Below are 17,834 nucleotides of genomic sequence, written 5' to 3'. Positions count from 1 at the left end.
GGCCACTAACAAGCCCATGTATCAGCATGCAGTCACCAGAGAGGGCAGATAAGTTGTCCCACAACACCTGCCAATGTGAGCATAAATTGGCACAGTAAATTGTTATGAATCTTGCAATATGTGCCCAGTAGGTTGACCAGATGTCCCGATTTTATAGGGATGGTCCCGATTTTTGGGTCTTTTTCTTATATAGGCTCCTATTAACCCGCACCCCTGTCCCGATTTTTCACATTTGCTGTCTGGTCACCCTAGTGCCCAGAGAGCTATAATGCTTCTCACAGGATACAACACCAGTGCTGATATGGGATACGACAAAATAGTGCCATGGTTGCACTACTGCAGTTTAAATTACTCCGTGACTACCTACCCCATGCTTAACATGCACTGAAACAGCCAAAGCCACAGTGCTCCAGAGTCCACTCTTGAGGCAGTGCAGCTTACACAATCCCTCCCTCCCTTTCTTTTGTCGAGTCTTCTACAGCAAAGTTAAATTTGATGGGATCTGTAAGATGTTAGCCCAGCACGTGGAGGAATGCATTTGGTTTACTGCATCCATTGTGACATTTAAGGAACAGCTACTCAGTAGGCATCCTAACTACTTTCACTGCATTATTCATTATAGAAACACTACAGTTCAAGTTGCACACAGTTATACTAAGCAATAACCCACTGTTTTAGGTAAAAAACATATCCCTTTCAAATTACATCAGACTTTCTTATTAGTAGTAAACAAGATGCCCATCAACATAGTATCTAGCTCAGGGGTGGGCAAAATTTTTGGCCCAAGGGCCACATCTGGGTATAGAAATTGTATGGTGGGGCATGAATGCTCACAAAATTGGGCTTGGGGTGCAGGAGGGGGTGAGGGCTCCTGGGTGGGGCCAGAAAGGAGGGGTGCAGGAGGGGGCTCCTGGCTGGGGCAGGGGAGTGGGGTGCGGAGGGGAGGTGAGGGCTCTGTCTGAGGTTGTGGGCTCTGGGTGGGGTTGGAGATGAGGGATTTGGGGTGCAGGAGGGTGATCTGGGTTGGGATCAAGGGGTTCAGAGGGTGGAAGGGGCTGAGGCAGGTGGTTGGGGTGTGGGGAGATCTGCAGGGGTGCAGACTCCGGGCGGAGCTTACCTTAAGCAGCTCCCGGAAACAGCGGCATGTCCCTTCTCCAGCTTCTACGCAGTCAGGCGGCTCTGCACACTGCCCCAGACGTAGGCACTGCCCCTGCAGCTCCCATTGGCTGTGGTTCCCGGCCAATGTGAGCTGCGGGGGCACTGCTTGGGGCGGAAGCAGCATGCGGAACAGAGGCCCCTGGCTGCCCCTATGCATAGGAGCCGGAGGAGGGCCATGCCACTGCTTCCAGGAGCCACGTGGAGTGGTCCCCAACCCTGCTCCCTGGCTGGAGTGCCGGAGCAGGGCAAGCCCCAGACCCCATTCCCCAGTGGGAGCTCGAGGGCCAGATTAAAATGGCTGATGGGCCAGATTCAGCCCCCAGGCCGTAGTTTGTCCACCCCGATCTAGCTACTATATGAGTTATGTAATTATGTCTAGCAAACAAAATGTTGCTACCATTCAAAATATATATAGCCACCTGACTATCCAAACACATTTTATAACCAACAATATCTGATCATATCACCAGTTAATGCTGCATTTGTTGTTTCTTTTATTCTTTTTCCTTAGAAGTATTTTCTCAACTATGAACTGTCTGGTAATTCAGGGGACACAGCTGAATTAGGCCTTCCCATATCAGGTACAGAGGAAACAGATTTTTGGAAAATATCCTCTTTTATTGCAAACTTCTAAGCATTATACACAAAGTAGAATGCAGCATGTGTGTGCTATGAAAGCCAATGCAAAACAATCTCATTGTTAAAATGAATCCCATGACACCAAAAGAGCATACAGTGTGAACAATCATTGTATTGAATTTGTATGATTTTATACAGGACATCCACAGAATGCTGAGTTGGGAAAACTCACAGATTACTTGAGGGAAAGCGGTAGATACATTTCACCACTTCCCATAAATTATTAACAAAATCTTTCAAAACTTTGGCTGGCATTACTAGGCTTCAGAAGTGCTTAGACATCTCTAGGGACTATTCTTGCAGAAGGAAAGGGAACAAGAACAGTGGAATCAAGTGGGTTGTTTAGATATTCTCACCTGAATGCAAGGAAAGAGAGTGTAGAAGCTCCAGTGCTGCTCCCTCTTCTTGATGTTGACATAGGGGGCGTGGCTGAGGCTCCCTTATAGCTGCTCTAAATTATGCCAGGGAGACTGGACTAGCATATACTGGACTCAGGAGGAAAGCAAAGAACCCCCTTTAAACATCTCATTATGAGCTGGATTGAAATTAATGGGCCTTAAGCACATGCGTAAGTGCTTTCCTGAATCAGGGCTTTATTTCTGATCTGCCAACATATACACACACACAAAATTGAACGGTATTAAGTGATACAGTGAAATCATTTTTCTTTCGGGATCCTATAAAATAGAAATGTGGCAACAACTATGTACATTTTAGCAGTTTATTGAAAATATTCCTGAGAAAGAAATATGACAATTTTATTCTTACTGCCTGCGAATGGCCAAGACACGTTCAAACTGAAACAGTTCTGGTTTTAGAGGATTATAATACAGGAAAGCACTAACTACAGCCATTGAGATAATTTAAGTCACCACAAGAATCCCTCAAAAATTACTAAAGATTTTAATATTTGCGTTAAAAACAGAAGAAATGTAATGTAAATTAACTCTTAGTGGAGATCTTAAAACCGATAGCCCTTTGCACATAACAGCTTAGGAAAGCATGAACTCAGCAGTAAAACAAAAACTGTTCTGAATTATTCTACAAACTTTCAGAAGTATAGCTAGTTGCAGCTCCCCACAACCTACTTCACTTTCCTCCATACACAAAGATTGTGCTTTGCAGGGATTTTCCAAAAATAAATGCCATTGTGTTCTCCCCATTTGGTGGAATACAAACATCAATCATTTAGTGTGTTTATTGTTGTGTTGTGTACTTTCATAGGCTGAAGTTAAATCCCCTTTATTTTTCCCTCTCACTCTCTTCTGTGTAGATATTATAGTCCTTAATATAGGAAATGACAGAATCTGGAATGAGATACTTCACACTTAGTCCTTTGCATAGAGCATGTCGTATATGCGAGGCACTGATTTCATTCTGAATCCATTCTGTGACCAGGTGGATATTGTGATGGAATCGAGTTAGAAGTTCTGATTCACTGATGTACTGAATAGGGTCAGAGCCAGCACGGCTAATACACACCAAACCAAACTTTTCTACTATTTCTTTAATATGTTCCTCCTTCCAGAGATTAGGTGTACTAAATGTCTTCAGAATGTCAGCTCCGCAAAGCAGCTTTAACTCTGGGGAAACTGAAAAGCAAAAACAAATGGAAGTTTTATGAAGATCCTTATTAAAGATGAAAAAAAGTTGATGGGATGAGGTTAAGTTTTTCACTTATTTCTGGTATTTTACCCAAAGTTCTTTTGAAAAGTTACATGAAATATTCTGCTTGGAAAAAGAGTAAGGAATTTGAGACAGAGGTCCACTGTCTAATCACCAGTCAGATCCCAAAACAACCCATAAGAACATAAGAACATAACCCAAACTCCGTGGGCCAACTATATCTTGGCCCATAGGATTTAAAAGGTCATCTGTATGATTGTAAAGGACAGTTACTGCAGTATTTTTTTTATAAGCAACAAAGATGAAATACAATCAAGGGGTATTTAAGGGCATGAATTTGGCTCATAGGGTATTAGGCTGGATACATTGAGAAACTAGAACTCCACCCATTGAGGTTCTATTCACTACTCAATATAGGCTTGATCTTATATTCAAGTTAATGGGAAAACTCCTGTTGACTTCCACAGTGAAGGATCAGGCAGCTGGAGTGCATACAGCTCCCACGAGCATTTTAGTAGTTTCGTCTATGCACTGGGGAGTGATGATATCGCTCAGCTGTGAAGTCATTCTGTTTTTCCAGAGAACTCCTGACCAAGCCAACTTCCAGCATTTTTCCAGAGCAACCAAGATTAATATTACTGTTGTGTACTGGTAAAGTAAGGCTATTAGAGACCGATCGTACATCTCAGCATCATCTCCTAAATATAGGTTAGGAGTAATAAAATCTAATAATATTAAATCAACCTTTTAAAAAAAGTTTAAAATAATGGACAAAAACCCAAAGACCAGGAAATTCAGCACTAAGGCTGTCACTGCCCTTAATTCACCCTGTTGCGTGGGAGTACATCAGTCCTCGCAGTAGGTAAGATCACATATTTTTCCAGGATCTAGTAACCATACAAGCAAGAGGTGGTGAATTAAGGACAAACCAGAATTACTCTAATGTGAATGTTCTTCCTTTAGTTGGTTTATCTCAGAACCTCATTACAGTTATTCTCAAAGTAACTGTTTATGGTTTACATTTCTGCTATGTTTTGTTAGGTTTATATCACAATTACACACTCAAGAACTATGTTAAAAGAACATTATTAAGGTTGCAAAGTCAAGCACCCAAAAGTTAGGAAATGCCTGAATTAAGGTTGCCTGTGAACCTTAGTGTAGCCCCTCTGCGCATATGCTTTATGACACAGTCGTTAATTACATGTTCATCATACACAATTTTTCCCCACAAGACAGTTTCATTCAGTACACAGAGTGGACAGGGCTCATCTAATCAGCAGCTTTTCATTTTTCCCCCTCATAATAGTTCAATGTGTGGCCCCCTGCTTTATTTACTGCACTCTATTCAAACCCTGCTCGAAAGACACAATCGTTACTTTCCTCATGGGCTTTTCCAGGGTGCACATCACCGGCATAATTTACCAACATTAATTTATTTCACAACACCTTTGTAAGTTGAGGAGACATTATCCCCATTTTACAGTTGGAGAACTGAGGCAGAGAGAGATTAAGGTCAAAAGTATCTACTAATTTTGGGTTTCCAATTTGAGATGCCTAGGACCATATGTAGCATTATATAGTGTTTTATATGTTCAAAGCACAACTCCCATTGACTTCAGTTGCAACAGTGAGTGTTCAGTAAACCAGACACCATTCCCTCAAATCAGGTACTCATAAAACAAGGAACACACAATTAGTGATTACCTGTGAAAAGTCTGGTTTCAATAACTAGCCTAGCATCACATAGGAACTTTGTGGCAGAGGCAGGGATAGAATTTAATTCTCCAGAATAGTATTCAACTGCCTTAACCATGAGATCATCTTTTCTCTTCCTACAACCTTCTATCTCATTCATTACACACCTTCTAACTTCCACAACAAATGAAGCAGGGGTCTGACAGACAAGTCTCCTTTACTACACAATTTTGACTTATTCCCAGAGCAAGTCCACTATATGCACAGAATGAGGCCATTGTCCTGTGGCAGATGAGTGATCATCTAATTAAAGACCGTATCAAATTTAGGTTGCACCAGGAACATTAACTATGCATTTCCTAACTTCTAAAAGACTGACTTTACAACCTTAATCATGTTCTTTTAACTTGGTTTATTTTCTGCATATTTTTTTAGCTCTTTAAAAAAAAGCAAACTGAAAAACCACAAATTCCATCATGTTGCATTATACTGACACCCAACTGGGTCATCAACAAGGTTGGAACCTTTAGATCCACCACACAGACCTCTGCCACTTGAGCTACCTGAGTAAATAATAGAAGTAGTAGGCTGCCATCTTCTATATGAACTAGCACTACAGGAGGATGGGACACTTTTTGTTGGTGGATTTCACAGACATTAGCTGCCAGCGGAGGAATGGTGAGACTCAGAATTTTGGATTCCCATTTCAAGCTCTTCAGAGGAGTGTGCTCTAGGATGACCAACACTGACCCCTGCAGCTCCATCTCCTCCAATCTGTCCCTGCCCAATCTTGTCTTTCCTACTCCTCATCCCAGCCCCCGTTTTCCCATCCAGACTCCTTCTCCTGCTCCCAGTCTCCTTTCTCAACTGTGACGTTGCACTCTATATGATTTTATGAAAATATGCTAATGAGTGTGAATATAAAGTAACTGGTATATGCTGCATGCAAAAGGTCTCTTGTAAGGTATCATTACAAAGTTTATGATCTACTGAGTGTGGTCATCTTATTTGTATGTATGTATCATTCTTGTATCTGAAACTAGAAATATGAAATATAACTCTGAGGGCCTATTGTAATTATGTAAAGTGTGGGCCATTAATGGTGGTTTGGAATCTTGATGGCTCCCATCAACCAGGACAATTGACTGTGGATGGCTCTGTTTGCTTCCAGGCCTTCCTGTGAGTCAGGCTTGGAGGAATGAAGGCTTGAGGTCTCACAGGACATGTGCCCATGTCACCTGGTACTGAAATCCATCTTAAACCTAGTGCTTTTCCATTTAGAAGGAGGGGTGGGGACCCAGAGAGACAAAAGATTCCCGCCTTGTGCCAAAGCTATATAAGGAGGTGGAACAGAACAAAGGGGGCTGCAATCATGAGAAATTCCCTTGCTACCACCTAAGCTGAAACAAGGGCTGTACTAAGGGAAAGGATTGTGCCCAGACTAGGAAGGCGTCCAGTCTGTGATAGAAACTTATTGAAATATCTGAGGGTGAGATTTTATCTGTATTCAGTTTTCTTACTGTACTAGACTTAGACTTGTGTGTTTTATTTTTTCTTGGTAATTCACTTTGTTCTGTCTGTTATTACTTGGAACCACTTAAATCCTACTTTTTGTATTTAATAAAATCACTTTTTACTTATTAATTAACCCAGAGTATGTATTAATATCTGGGGGGTGAAAGCAGCCGTGCATCTCTCTCTATCAGTGTTATAGAGGGCGAACAATTTATGAGTTTACCCTGTATAAGCGGTAAAACTGATTTATTTGGGGTTTGGACCCTATTGGGAACTGGGCATCTGGGTGCTGGAGACAGGAATACTTCTTAAGCTGTTTTCAGTTAGGCCTGCAGCTTTTGCGGGACATGGTTCAGACCTGGGTCTGGGTTTGTAGCAAGATAACGTCTGGCTCGAACCCGGCAGGGCACTGAACCCCCAAGCTGGCAGGGAAAACAGGCTCAGAGGTTGTCTCGGCACATCAGGTGGCAGTCCCAAAGGGGGTTTCTGTGACCCACCCTGTCACACCAACCATTCCCAGTTATCTTCCACCAACACCTTGTCTCCAATCTCCTTGCCCTCTGCTCCTCACCTGATTTGTCTCTCCCCACCCCACCCCACCCGCCTCCAATGACCCCCAACCTCATATTTACCAAACCCACAGTCTTGCTCCCTCAGCTCGTCATCAAATATCAGTTTCAGCCTCGTACCTTCTCTGCCCCCACCACCCATTACCTTCTCTCTTTGCTCAGCAACTCCCAGTTCTTCTCCTGATTTCTGGTCCCTCATCAGATCTGTGTCTCTTCCCCCCTGACCTACTGGTTCCCAGTTCCAGTCTCTTTGTTCAACCAGCCCCAGTGTCGCTCCCAGGCCCCACCACTCTGTTTCCCTCCCTGGCTCCCAGTCCTAGTCAATTTGCCCAACAAGTCCCAGTCTCCTACCCCCTACCCAGTTTCCCCTCTTTCATCCCTTACCAGTTCCATCCCAGTTCCTGCACCCAGACTTTTTGTCCCAATCTACTCTCCCTGCCTCTCGTCCCCGCCCCTTGATGCTAGGTCTGGCTCTTGTCCCCTCTGCATTTAAAACAGGCAATTTCCCCCCACATGCTCCTTGGGCACCCTGGGGCATATTGAGAGGACAGGAGAAACAGACTCCCTGCTCTCAATTCAGGTGCCCAACCTGGTCCTGTCTGCAATGGTAGGGAGCAGCAATTACAGGGAAAGATCTGATGAGCTCTCAGCTGGATAAAATCTTTGGGAAACAGAACTGAAAAGCTCTAACAAGTCTCTACTGAGTACTTGTGAACTGCAATTTTTCAGAGGCTTATAATTCAGCCAAATTTAGGCAGATTTTCATGGGGGTGGCAAAAGGAACATCCATGACATAAAGGTCACCTCCCTGCCAAATATCAAGTCCCTGCTCCAAAGCATGGAGGCACTAGAGTCTCTGAAAGAAAAGGCCACCAGAATTTTTTTAACCTGGGTTAAATGCTGCTAGAAATGACTGGATTGTTTTTGCTGTAATTTTCCAGCAAAGTTCAACCTGAAACAGATACCCGGCATGGCAAATTTCACCCTGAAAGCGTAAAGCCTGGCAAAGTTAAAAGCAACCAAAACCTTGTCAGACAACCTTAGGAATATGAGGTAAGGTGGCATAAAGCCCAGACAGACTAAGCACAGGATTGTGAGACAGAAATTCATAATTCTAGCCCAGATTCTCAGTGAGCTTTTGGGTAAGTCTCAACCTGTTTGTGTCTCAGACTTTGCCTATTGTAGGGATTTGACCCAATTATAGCCATTGCTGGCCAGCCTCCATACACCCTATATAGGCAAGGCTACTGTTTGCATGGGTGGAATTTACCTTACTTTCAAGGAGAACTTTACACAGAGGTCTGCTGTATCACTCTTACATCGAGCTGATGCACATAATTCTTAAGATGAAAAAAGCTATAAGTACTAATTAATACTTTTAGGGCCAGATCTGCCAATAGAGCAGTGTTAAGTCTAAAAGGATCAGGAGTTCACCAACAAAATCCCCCTGGAGCACCCGCTACTCCAAGGAACCTGGAGACAATAGATGCAGACCAAAAAGTGAGCACTGGCAGCACAGGAGGGAGCAGGGCCAGGCAAACCAAGAGATGATTCAGCACATATCCAAGGAGCCTTCATTGACAGGCTTCTATGGAGCCCCAGACAGAACTTTAAGTGACGTTCCCCCGGCAACACCCACAGGGGAATGGGGACAGTACCTCTGCCAGCCCCCCTTGAGGATTTCAGGTGTCAATGTCTCTATGTGCTACAGCTGGTCAAAAAAGGTCAGAAAATTCTTGCCATTTGTCAGTTAAATTTCTAAAATCAAAAATTCTTGACCAGCTTTATCACAGCCATGTAAGGTGGGTGGGCTGGCAACTTGAAACCCCTGAACATTCGTCTGGGTAAAATGGGCCGTAAGCATTTAAAAGAGGCTCTGCAATATTACGAAGAAAAACAACAGCAGCAAAATGCTGCACATGCATGGTGCAGGTGTTGGACAGAATCGGAGCTAGAATCTGCCCACGAAGATAAAAGAGGGATGGGCAATCAAGTTTAGCTCAATGCAACCAGTAGCCACCCTCATCTTTAATGTGGAAGTATGGCCTGCAGAGATTGTAATACCCTGCATGCAATGCACCATCTTGATTCTGGCAGCCAGGAAACTTGCTCCATTTTAGGTGATTTAGGTGCAGCCCTTAGACTCTTGGCATGTTTTCCAAGCAGTTAAGAAAAGTCTGAATGTCTTTCAGCATTATAAAAAAGGATATTTTATTAACATGGTACTGTGCAGTTCTCAAAAGTAGTTAATACTCAAAAGTATTTAATATTAAACAGGAATTGTGTCATACTACAAAACTACAGCTTCACCTTGTCTCCTTCTCCAGAACTGTTGTGATGTCACCAGCACAGTACACATGGAACAGGAATCAAGTATCAGAGAGGTAGCCATGTTTGTCTGGTCTGTAAAAAGCGACAGAGTCCTGTGGCACCTTACAGTCTAACAGACGTATTGGAGCATAAGCTTTTGTGGGTGAATACCCACTTTGTCAGATGCATGCTCCAATATGTCTGTTAGTCTATAAGGTGCCACAGGACTCTTTGTCGCTTTTTATGGAACAGGAAGTTGATGCTTGTTGAGAAGCTCCATTGCTTATTTAAAAAGACAACTAAAAGGTCCTGTTATGGGTAGACCTATTAGGTCTCACAACTGAGGTCCTTTATGGAATATAGCTGAAACAACAGGGGCCTCCACCCAAAACAAAGCCACAAACAAGTCTGGAGAAGGAGTCAGATTCATGTGGCACAAGAGGCGGTGGTCTGACTATGATCTAATAAATTCAGAGGCAAGGAACTGATTGAATTGGAGAGGTGTATCTGTGTGAGTGCAAGATGAATTGAGGAAACCCCTCAGACGCACACAAAGGAAAGGAGCAGAGTGCCAAGGAGATAGCAGAATAAGCACTGGAAACACAGTCCTGAGTAAAAGCCTAGAGAGCTTTTTGGGCTGAGTGCTGGTTGACAGAGGCTTGGAACTGTGAGCAATGAATCTCCTGTTTGATTCCTCTGTGTTCAAGGACACAGAACTTTGTAATTTCTTCTTGTGATGTTGTCTAATTAAAATATGATCATGCAAATCATTGTTGCTACCACTGTTATATAATTGCAACAAATCTTGTACAAAGTGTGATGTATGGCCAGAAAGAGTTAAGTAGCTTGCAGGCTAATTGACCCAGAGTCAATCACTAGACACACGGTAGAAAAGTGTGTGAATGGTAATTAGGGCCACTCCATGCTAGATAGACTAGAACTTTGAAATGCAAACCTGTATTGTTAGAAAATTGGAGGTGATACTAATTGTATGTGTGTACTTACATCTTGTCAAATGTTAGGAACTGACTGTTTTTATGGCTATCTATCTGTTACTATAGCTATTGATTCAGAGATCAAAAGGGAAAATTAACATTTAAATTAACTGTAAACACAGAATATCGTCATGTTCATGTCTCTTTGAAATGTACAGCAAATCACCTGAGAATGATGGAAAACGGGCAATTGCCTTATGTTAATCTGTGTGGATAATTACCAGCAATGCTTAGGAAATGGATCTACTTCAAAAGTACCCATAATTGCCTATTGTTTGCTGAAGGACTCTGAGCTGTCACAAGAAGGCCTGAAACTGTATAAAGATGCCTTGGGTATTAATCCTTTTCATCTCACATCTGCTTGATGCTTCATGCAGGGCCGTCCATACCCATACTGAAAGTACGCAGCTGCATAGGGCACCAAGAAATTTGGGGCACATTTCCTGGTGCCCTGTGCAGCTGCATGCTGCTCCAGCCCCTGCTCCGGCTCTTCTCCATGGCCCCTGCCCCATCCCTGCCTCACCTCTTCCTGCCCCTTCCCCCCCAGCTCTGCCCCCACTCCCCTGTGCTCTGCAGCAGGGCCAGGCCTGCACTCACCAGCAGTGCGGCTGGGGCTGGGTAGCTGCACTTCCTGCCGCTGGTGAGTGCTGGGGGGTGGTTCCTCATTGCTTCCCATGCCAGCCCTGCCGCCCCCCCCCCCCCGCAGAGGCCTGCCTGCTCCCCTCCCACGGGGGGAGGGGGTGCATAGGGCCCCAGAATTGCTAGGGATGGCCCTGGCTTCATGCAGGGGAAGCTTAAGCCACAAGGCTGGACTACCCTCAATATAAACATTTGGACTATAACCTGTGAACTAATCTGAAAGAACTCTTAGCAACTACAAAGCTCACCATCTCTGCTATGAATCTGAATCTCAAGAATTGTAGTCATGTCTGTATGTATACTGATCTTTTAACCAATACTCTCTCTCTCTTTTCTTTTTTAATAAATTTTAGTTTAGTTAATAAGATTTGGCTGTAAGCGTGTATTTGGCTAAGATCTGGAAGATTCATTAACCTGGGAGGTAATGTGTCCGATTCTTTGGGGTTGATAGAACTTTCTTATATGATGAATAAGATTTTCAGTAATTCTCATCATCTTTGACTTGGGTGTCTGGGTGGAGGCCTGAGGCTGAGTTTCTTTAAGGGAACTGTGTTGTTAGTTTCTGAGTAACCAGTGAGGTGTTACAGAAGCTGTTTTCTGCTGGCTTGGTAAATCTAAGAATTGGAATATCCACCAGCTTTGGGGATTGCCTGCCTCAGTCTGCAGTTCACCCTAATTGAGTGATCTCAGTTGGCTCCCCTGGGACTCCAGTCACACTTGTAAATAAACAGAACTGCATCAAAGAAATAGACAACTCCATCATCAATTTCCCCACCTATCTGAAACAACCTGAAAGTCTCTGAATTTTGGCTAACAGCACAATTCAAAAAGGAGTTACAGTGCGATATGACACAATAAAGCTTCCATGAAAGAGTCTCTAGTTGTGAGTGGCTCATTAGAAGGTAGCAACATTTTCTGTTTAAAATGAAGCAGATGGCTTTTTTATTATAAAAGGCCAAAATAAAGTAAAATTAAAAAAAAATCCTGAATAGACTCTGGCCTGTGTCCCAGGCTGTATTGGATATGATACTACATCACAGAATGTTTTATAGCTTTAGCTGGTTTGTGCGTAGCATTCTCTCAATGAATGTACATCCACTGCCCCTTTGACAGATTACTTTAAACAACCAAGCTTGCCACAAGTTCAAACTACAGACAACACACTATCCATCCTCACAGAAAATATCCAAATAGAATAAGAAATCCTTTGAAAGAGGAAGCAAATCTTGGACTAGAGTCCAAATTTAACAAATGGCTAGTTTAACAAAAGGCTGCCAATATAACCAGCACATTTCCTCCCCACCAAAGGCAATGAAGTGAGAAAAAAAAATGTCCTTGGACTTTCAAGGACATCCTGCAAAATAATGATCTGCACCTTCCACAATTGATAATAGATCTAAAGCCCAAATGCCCACAAACCAGTGCTCCAATTTTTGATGAGTACAACAGCCTTTATTTCAGGCCATGTCTCTATAAATCCAAAAAGAAGTAAGACTGGGAAAATTTTTGCAAGTTTTTGATTGGTGTGTCTGAATCAATAATGGACAGAAATGAACTACAACACTCTGCAATGTCATTCAGGGAAGAAGGACGGGGTTAGTCAAAGGAGAAAGAATCATTAACACAAAGAAAGGAGCTGGATTTAAGATCCAGCAAGCTTTAATTAAGAAAGACTGCTGTTGGACTAAGCCATGTAAAAGCATTTGAAAGGTGACAACAAATTTATTCATGTACGGCAACTTGGAGACTTGAAATGCAAGGAATTCAATTTCAAATGAAATGAAGATCAAGTGTCTCTTATAAGCAGGAAAAGAAATATTGTATGTGAATCTTAATTCTATCAAGAATGTGAAACCCTGCCAGAACATCATAAAAGGGAATGAGGGAAGTATTAAAGTGACATCAGCCACCATAAATAATTTCTAAGTCCTTTCAAAGCAAATTATTAGCAAACAATTTGAAAATTATTAGCAGACAATACTGTTATAGTATTTACTATAGTTTTGAAAAGAATACTATTATCGTTAAATAAATAATTAAAGTACAGCAAAAAGTTCCAGTGCCATCCAAATAATTTGAAGATACTCAAAGACAGTTAACTTTTCAGCAGCTATTATCTTCATTTTACATCACCATCGCAACCCTGAGGAAAAGGGCTGGAGGTGAGAGAAATCTGAGGCATCTTATGAGGCCAGAGGGTTTTTCAGACCATTACAGGTTACATACGTTGAGAATAATGCAGGTTCTGATAAGGTCTTGTTTTTAGGTGGCTGTAAAGTCCTGCGGCTGGGATGCTCAGGGGGAAGGCAGATGACCTCCTTTTTATTGCTGCCAGGATGGGTTGCACCGAGTAGCTATACCACTGCAGAATTAATAAAACTGTAGTCATTTGGTCTAAAATCCAGATGTCTGTATCTGTCCTCATTGGCCCCTTCTATTTACAATGTACATTAAGTACAAACAGATTACTTCAGCGAGGGACAAAATTATGAAGACCAGGCTGTACAAAAAAACCTAGGTGTCGCTTTGCATACATTTTTGCAAAGAAACAAAATATTTGTTGGAATTTTGCTTTATATTTTTTGTATGCAAAATAAAACTTTATTTCATCATGCTTCACAAATCTGCCATTAGATTCTGATTATTAAACCTTTTTGCAAAGATGGTGAAAAGCCCAAAAGAACCCATTTCTACTTTTTCAGATGGCTCTGAGAATTCTATAGTTACATTCACTTGCCACTAAAATGTCAGCATTTACTAACCTCTCTCTCTCTCTCTCAGGAGTACTGAGATACTGCAGCGACTTCCTGTTCAAGGTTGTGTAACAAATCTTGGCAAATGCTGACAATGGCCCAGATTCTCGGTCATGTGGCACAAAGGGAGCAGAAACTTCCTGCATCTTCCTAGAGAGTGTAGAGACGACACAGGCAACAACTATGCCATCCTCCACAGCAGCCCAGTGTAGAGGGAGGGGATGGTGAGCAGGGGTGGCTCCAAGCACCAGCACGCCAAGTGCGTGCCTGGGGCGGCAAGCCATGGGGGGCACTCTGCCGGTTGCCGTGAGGGTGGCAGGCAGGTTGCCTTCGGCGGAATGCCTGCAGAGGGTCCGCTGGTCCCGTGGCTTCGGCAGACCTCCCGCAGGCGTGCCGCCGAATCTGCGGGACCGGGACCTCCTGCAGGCAAGCTGGGGCGGCAAAATACCTAGAGCCGTCCCTGAGGGTGAGTGACCAGATCACACTGTGCTCCCACTATCTCCAGATAGTTCCAGCTGGCATATATTAGAGCAATCCTTAGCTACTCTAAGTTGTGTCTGGGGATGGGCAGAGAATCGTGAAGCTCCCTGACGGTATGTCTACACTGCAGCTGGGAGCAAGCCTACCAGCCTGGGTAGACAGATGCATGCTACCCCGAGCTCAGCTAGTCTGAGTCTGTCTCCTAGGCTAGGAGGCTCATTTCTAGCTGCAATGTAGACATATCCTGACTGCCCCACCCAGTCTGCGCTGCATTGAGTGGATCTTGGTTGCAGGCATAAATCTGGCCTGTTGACTGTAAATCACCTACAAACTGAGAAAGACTTTATGGGAAACTAAATGGGCCGTTTGAAAATTAGTGTTTTTCTTTTACTGTTACATAAAGTGCTACCCAGAACATTATTCAATTCACAACTGCTACAGAGAATAGTCTTACAGTTGCCAAAAGACAGTTGCATGCAGCAGTCTGTTAACCCATTTATATCAGTGGCAGTTACCAATGTGAATCCTTCACACATCAGTGGTTAATTAAACCTCCTTAGACTACGTAAGGATGTTACAGTCAGTGGATGCAATAACCAGAAAGTTTTCGATCTCTCCTTGTGGGGTCAAGTGGAAAGTCAGATGAAACACAAAAAACTCGGCATTCCAGAGGTTTCTTCGCAGCAAGAAATATCGTTTGGAAGTGCCAAGCTAGAATATCTTCACAGTCACAGATATGAGTGATGAATTCATCCAACACAGTGTATGGTTTGAGAGAGAAGCAACTTCTTCCTATTCTGTGCATAACTCAAGATGAGGAAGAACAGATCCACTGTGACTCTCTTCTGGGCAATCTGTCAACATGTAACTTAACCTTCCTCTAGGCAGCGCTCACTGGAAGAGTGGAAGCTTTTAAAGCCCTTACATCGTCATGAGAAACTTTAATGTAAGAGAAGAGAGATTATCTATGCCTAAAAAATGTTGCAAGTACTGTGGGGGAAAAAGTAAACACACTCAGAAATCTAGTAGTGTCTCAACAAACCACAGACCCAGTAGAATGATGAAATAGAAAATCCCCAAGTAGAGCATTTATTTTGTGTTTAATATCAGTATTTTTAGAGTTTTCCTTCCCCAACCTGTAGTAATAATAAATAATGGATAGTCATATTATTAACATACTACTGGGGACTACATATGCACTTTTTGAATCATTCTTGCACATAGTCCAATGTTAGTATTACAATTAGAAGTAATTTTATATCTTTCAATATCTTTTTTGAACCTTTTCCTCATTTTTGGCTCATTCCCTCCATGTAAGATCTGCATGATAGCAACTCATATTCTCACAGTTACAGCTTCAAGAGAAAATATTTCAGATTTTTAAAAGATTGATCAAGGATTAGAAACCCCAAACCTGAAAATACCAACCCCAAATGGAGTACAAGTGTATCTCAATATGGCAGTCACTACAACCAAAGACGCAGCAGCAGCAGTCCTGAAGGCATTTGGACTTGTTTATTTTTGGCATAAAGCTCCAACCATCAGAAGAATGAGCTACTATGTCCAACTTTCCCACCGCAGTTAGGTTAATCTTGTAAAGGTGAATTGGTTTCACTTCTTAAACAAGGATCACTGTTTACCATAACAAACAAACCTGGGTCCAATGAAGAAAGGAAATCCTCAGTAGCTCTTTCTGTGGGCCAATTGTTTCTCATGAGTTCCTTCCTGAAATGGAGCGATCTGAGCGACTCATTATAATGGTGCCTGTGTTAAAATAAAGGCTTTGGTGTGAGGTAATCCTCTCAGAGATACACAAAGCGATTACCTGGCACTTTCAGCTTCTAGAACACAATCTGCTTTTATGCACTTTAGACTTTAATGAGATGTGTGAAGAATTCACCATATTCATTCGCTACGTCAGAAGATTAGTATCAATGGTACTTAACATGTACCGGTTACAGTCCCCAGTCCCTTTTAAAGCCCTATACTTATTATGGCAGCCATGGTAGCAACTCCACATTTAAAGCATTGTTGAGATTTTTGCTTAAAGCAGAATTAAAATCCCTCCATTTTTCACTTTGTTACACTTAGTTTCCATATTAAACACAGAGTTTCCATTATTATTATTTTATTAAAATATTCACTCTTGGAGAGGAGATTTTAAAAATGATACTTTTTTCCAAAGCTTATTCCCCAAGAGCCTACCTTTTTATTTATTTATTTATTTTCCTCTTTCCTTTAGTTAAAGAGCCACAGTCCCCAGAAACTCCAAAACACATAATTCTCACAAGATTCCAGATATGGCTACTTTTCAAATTTAAATTTAAATGCAAAGGGAGTTTTTCCCTTGTGTGTCATAACTGAGTTTAACCCTACAAAGACAGGCTGACGCAGCTGCCCAGATCCACCAGCAACTTACATTCACCTCACTGCCTCGCCAGCCCTCCTGCTGTCTCTCCAGTCAACAGCCCTTACCACTCCTACTTGCCTTTGTGCTTCCTTGACACCAGTCTCCTTGCAACTTGACTATCTTTAGTAGTGAGAGTCCCAATCCAACAGACCAGCTACAGTCTGTTAGAATGGGGCTCCCATCTGGAGATCCATGGGAGGCTTGCCAAACTGAGAGATTGCCTTTATAGAGCTGCAAACTCCACTCCTCAATATACTTGGCCTACAAGAATCCTCCTCCAACCATGTCCTAGGCACCATTACCAACAGTGAGAGAGTAAGGAGAGGGTGAGAAATTTATCCAAAGTTGCCTGAGAAGACAGATTCTCCATTGAATGAAATCTCTTAATGAACATTAGAAGTGAGCTCGATTTTGATGGACATTAGCAGGTTTGTTGGAATGGGACTCCTGATGCAGGGGTTTAAGATATTAGAGGGAAGATGAGGGCCTGGATAAAAGGGTCATCAATGGCTTTCTACGGGCTCTGTAAACCCCAATGTACACTGTTCCCAATCCCCAGCTTGCCAAGTCCAGTTCCCTGATGTTCAATAGAATTTTTTTTTCCAGTTTACAATATATTAGTGAGGCCACAAGTAAATATTTCTGCATTCTTCTCTCTTACTACTCTGTTTTTGTCAGTCTTTTACTTCTTTGCATTCTCTTTTGGTTTTTGCTCCTTCTCACTTATCCTATTTCTCTCTTGCTTCACTCTCCACTCCTAATTCCTGTTTTTATCCAGCTCCTCACTCTGCCTCCAGCCCTACTACCCCACTCCATCTGTGAGCACAGCAGATCTAAGACCACCGCTGTGAGGTCAGTAAGACTAAAGGGTAACACTTCTTCCTTAATTCGGGCTATATGTTATATATAAATTAACTGGTGATCCCTGACATCTCTCCTGGTAGTATTCAGAGAAGTGACTTAAGTTTCTCCCCTTCAAACAATATAAAACACAGTTGTAATGGTTTGTGCTGTTATTTTACAATGTAATTTAAAAAAAAAATCA

The 17,834-nt window shown here is 42.5% G+C and overlaps 1 protein-coding gene across 5 annotated transcripts in view; it reads right to left on the bottom strand.

Moving 5' to 3' along the window:
• Positions 1 to 2,504: 2,504 nt before the first annotated feature.
• NMNAT3 (nicotinamide nucleotide adenylyltransferase 3) overlaps positions 2,505 to 17,834 on the bottom strand; it is a 105,013-nt gene continuing 89,683 nt past the window's right edge. For all 5 annotated transcript variants that reach the window (XM_039486963.1, XM_039486966.1, XM_039486967.1 and 2 more), the window contains exons 4-5: positions 16,034 to 16,143; positions 2,505 to 3,389 (exon numbers count right to left, since the gene is read on the bottom strand). In XM_039486963.1, coding sequence (XP_039342897.1) covers positions 3,040 to 3,389; positions 16,034 to 16,143 — 460 coding nt within the window. In that variant the 3' untranslated portion in view covers positions 2,505 to 3,039. The remainder of the gene's footprint in view (positions 3,390 to 16,033; positions 16,144 to 17,834) is intronic.

The sequence above is a fragment of the Mauremys reevesii genome, linkage group 9, assembly GCF_016161935.1.
Source record: "Mauremys reevesii isolate NIE-2019 linkage group 9, ASM1616193v1, whole genome shotgun sequence".
NCBI classification, from domain to species: domain Eukaryota; kingdom Metazoa; phylum Chordata; order Testudines; family Geoemydidae; genus Mauremys; species Mauremys reevesii.
This window is presented reverse-complemented; position numbering and strand designations above follow the sequence as displayed.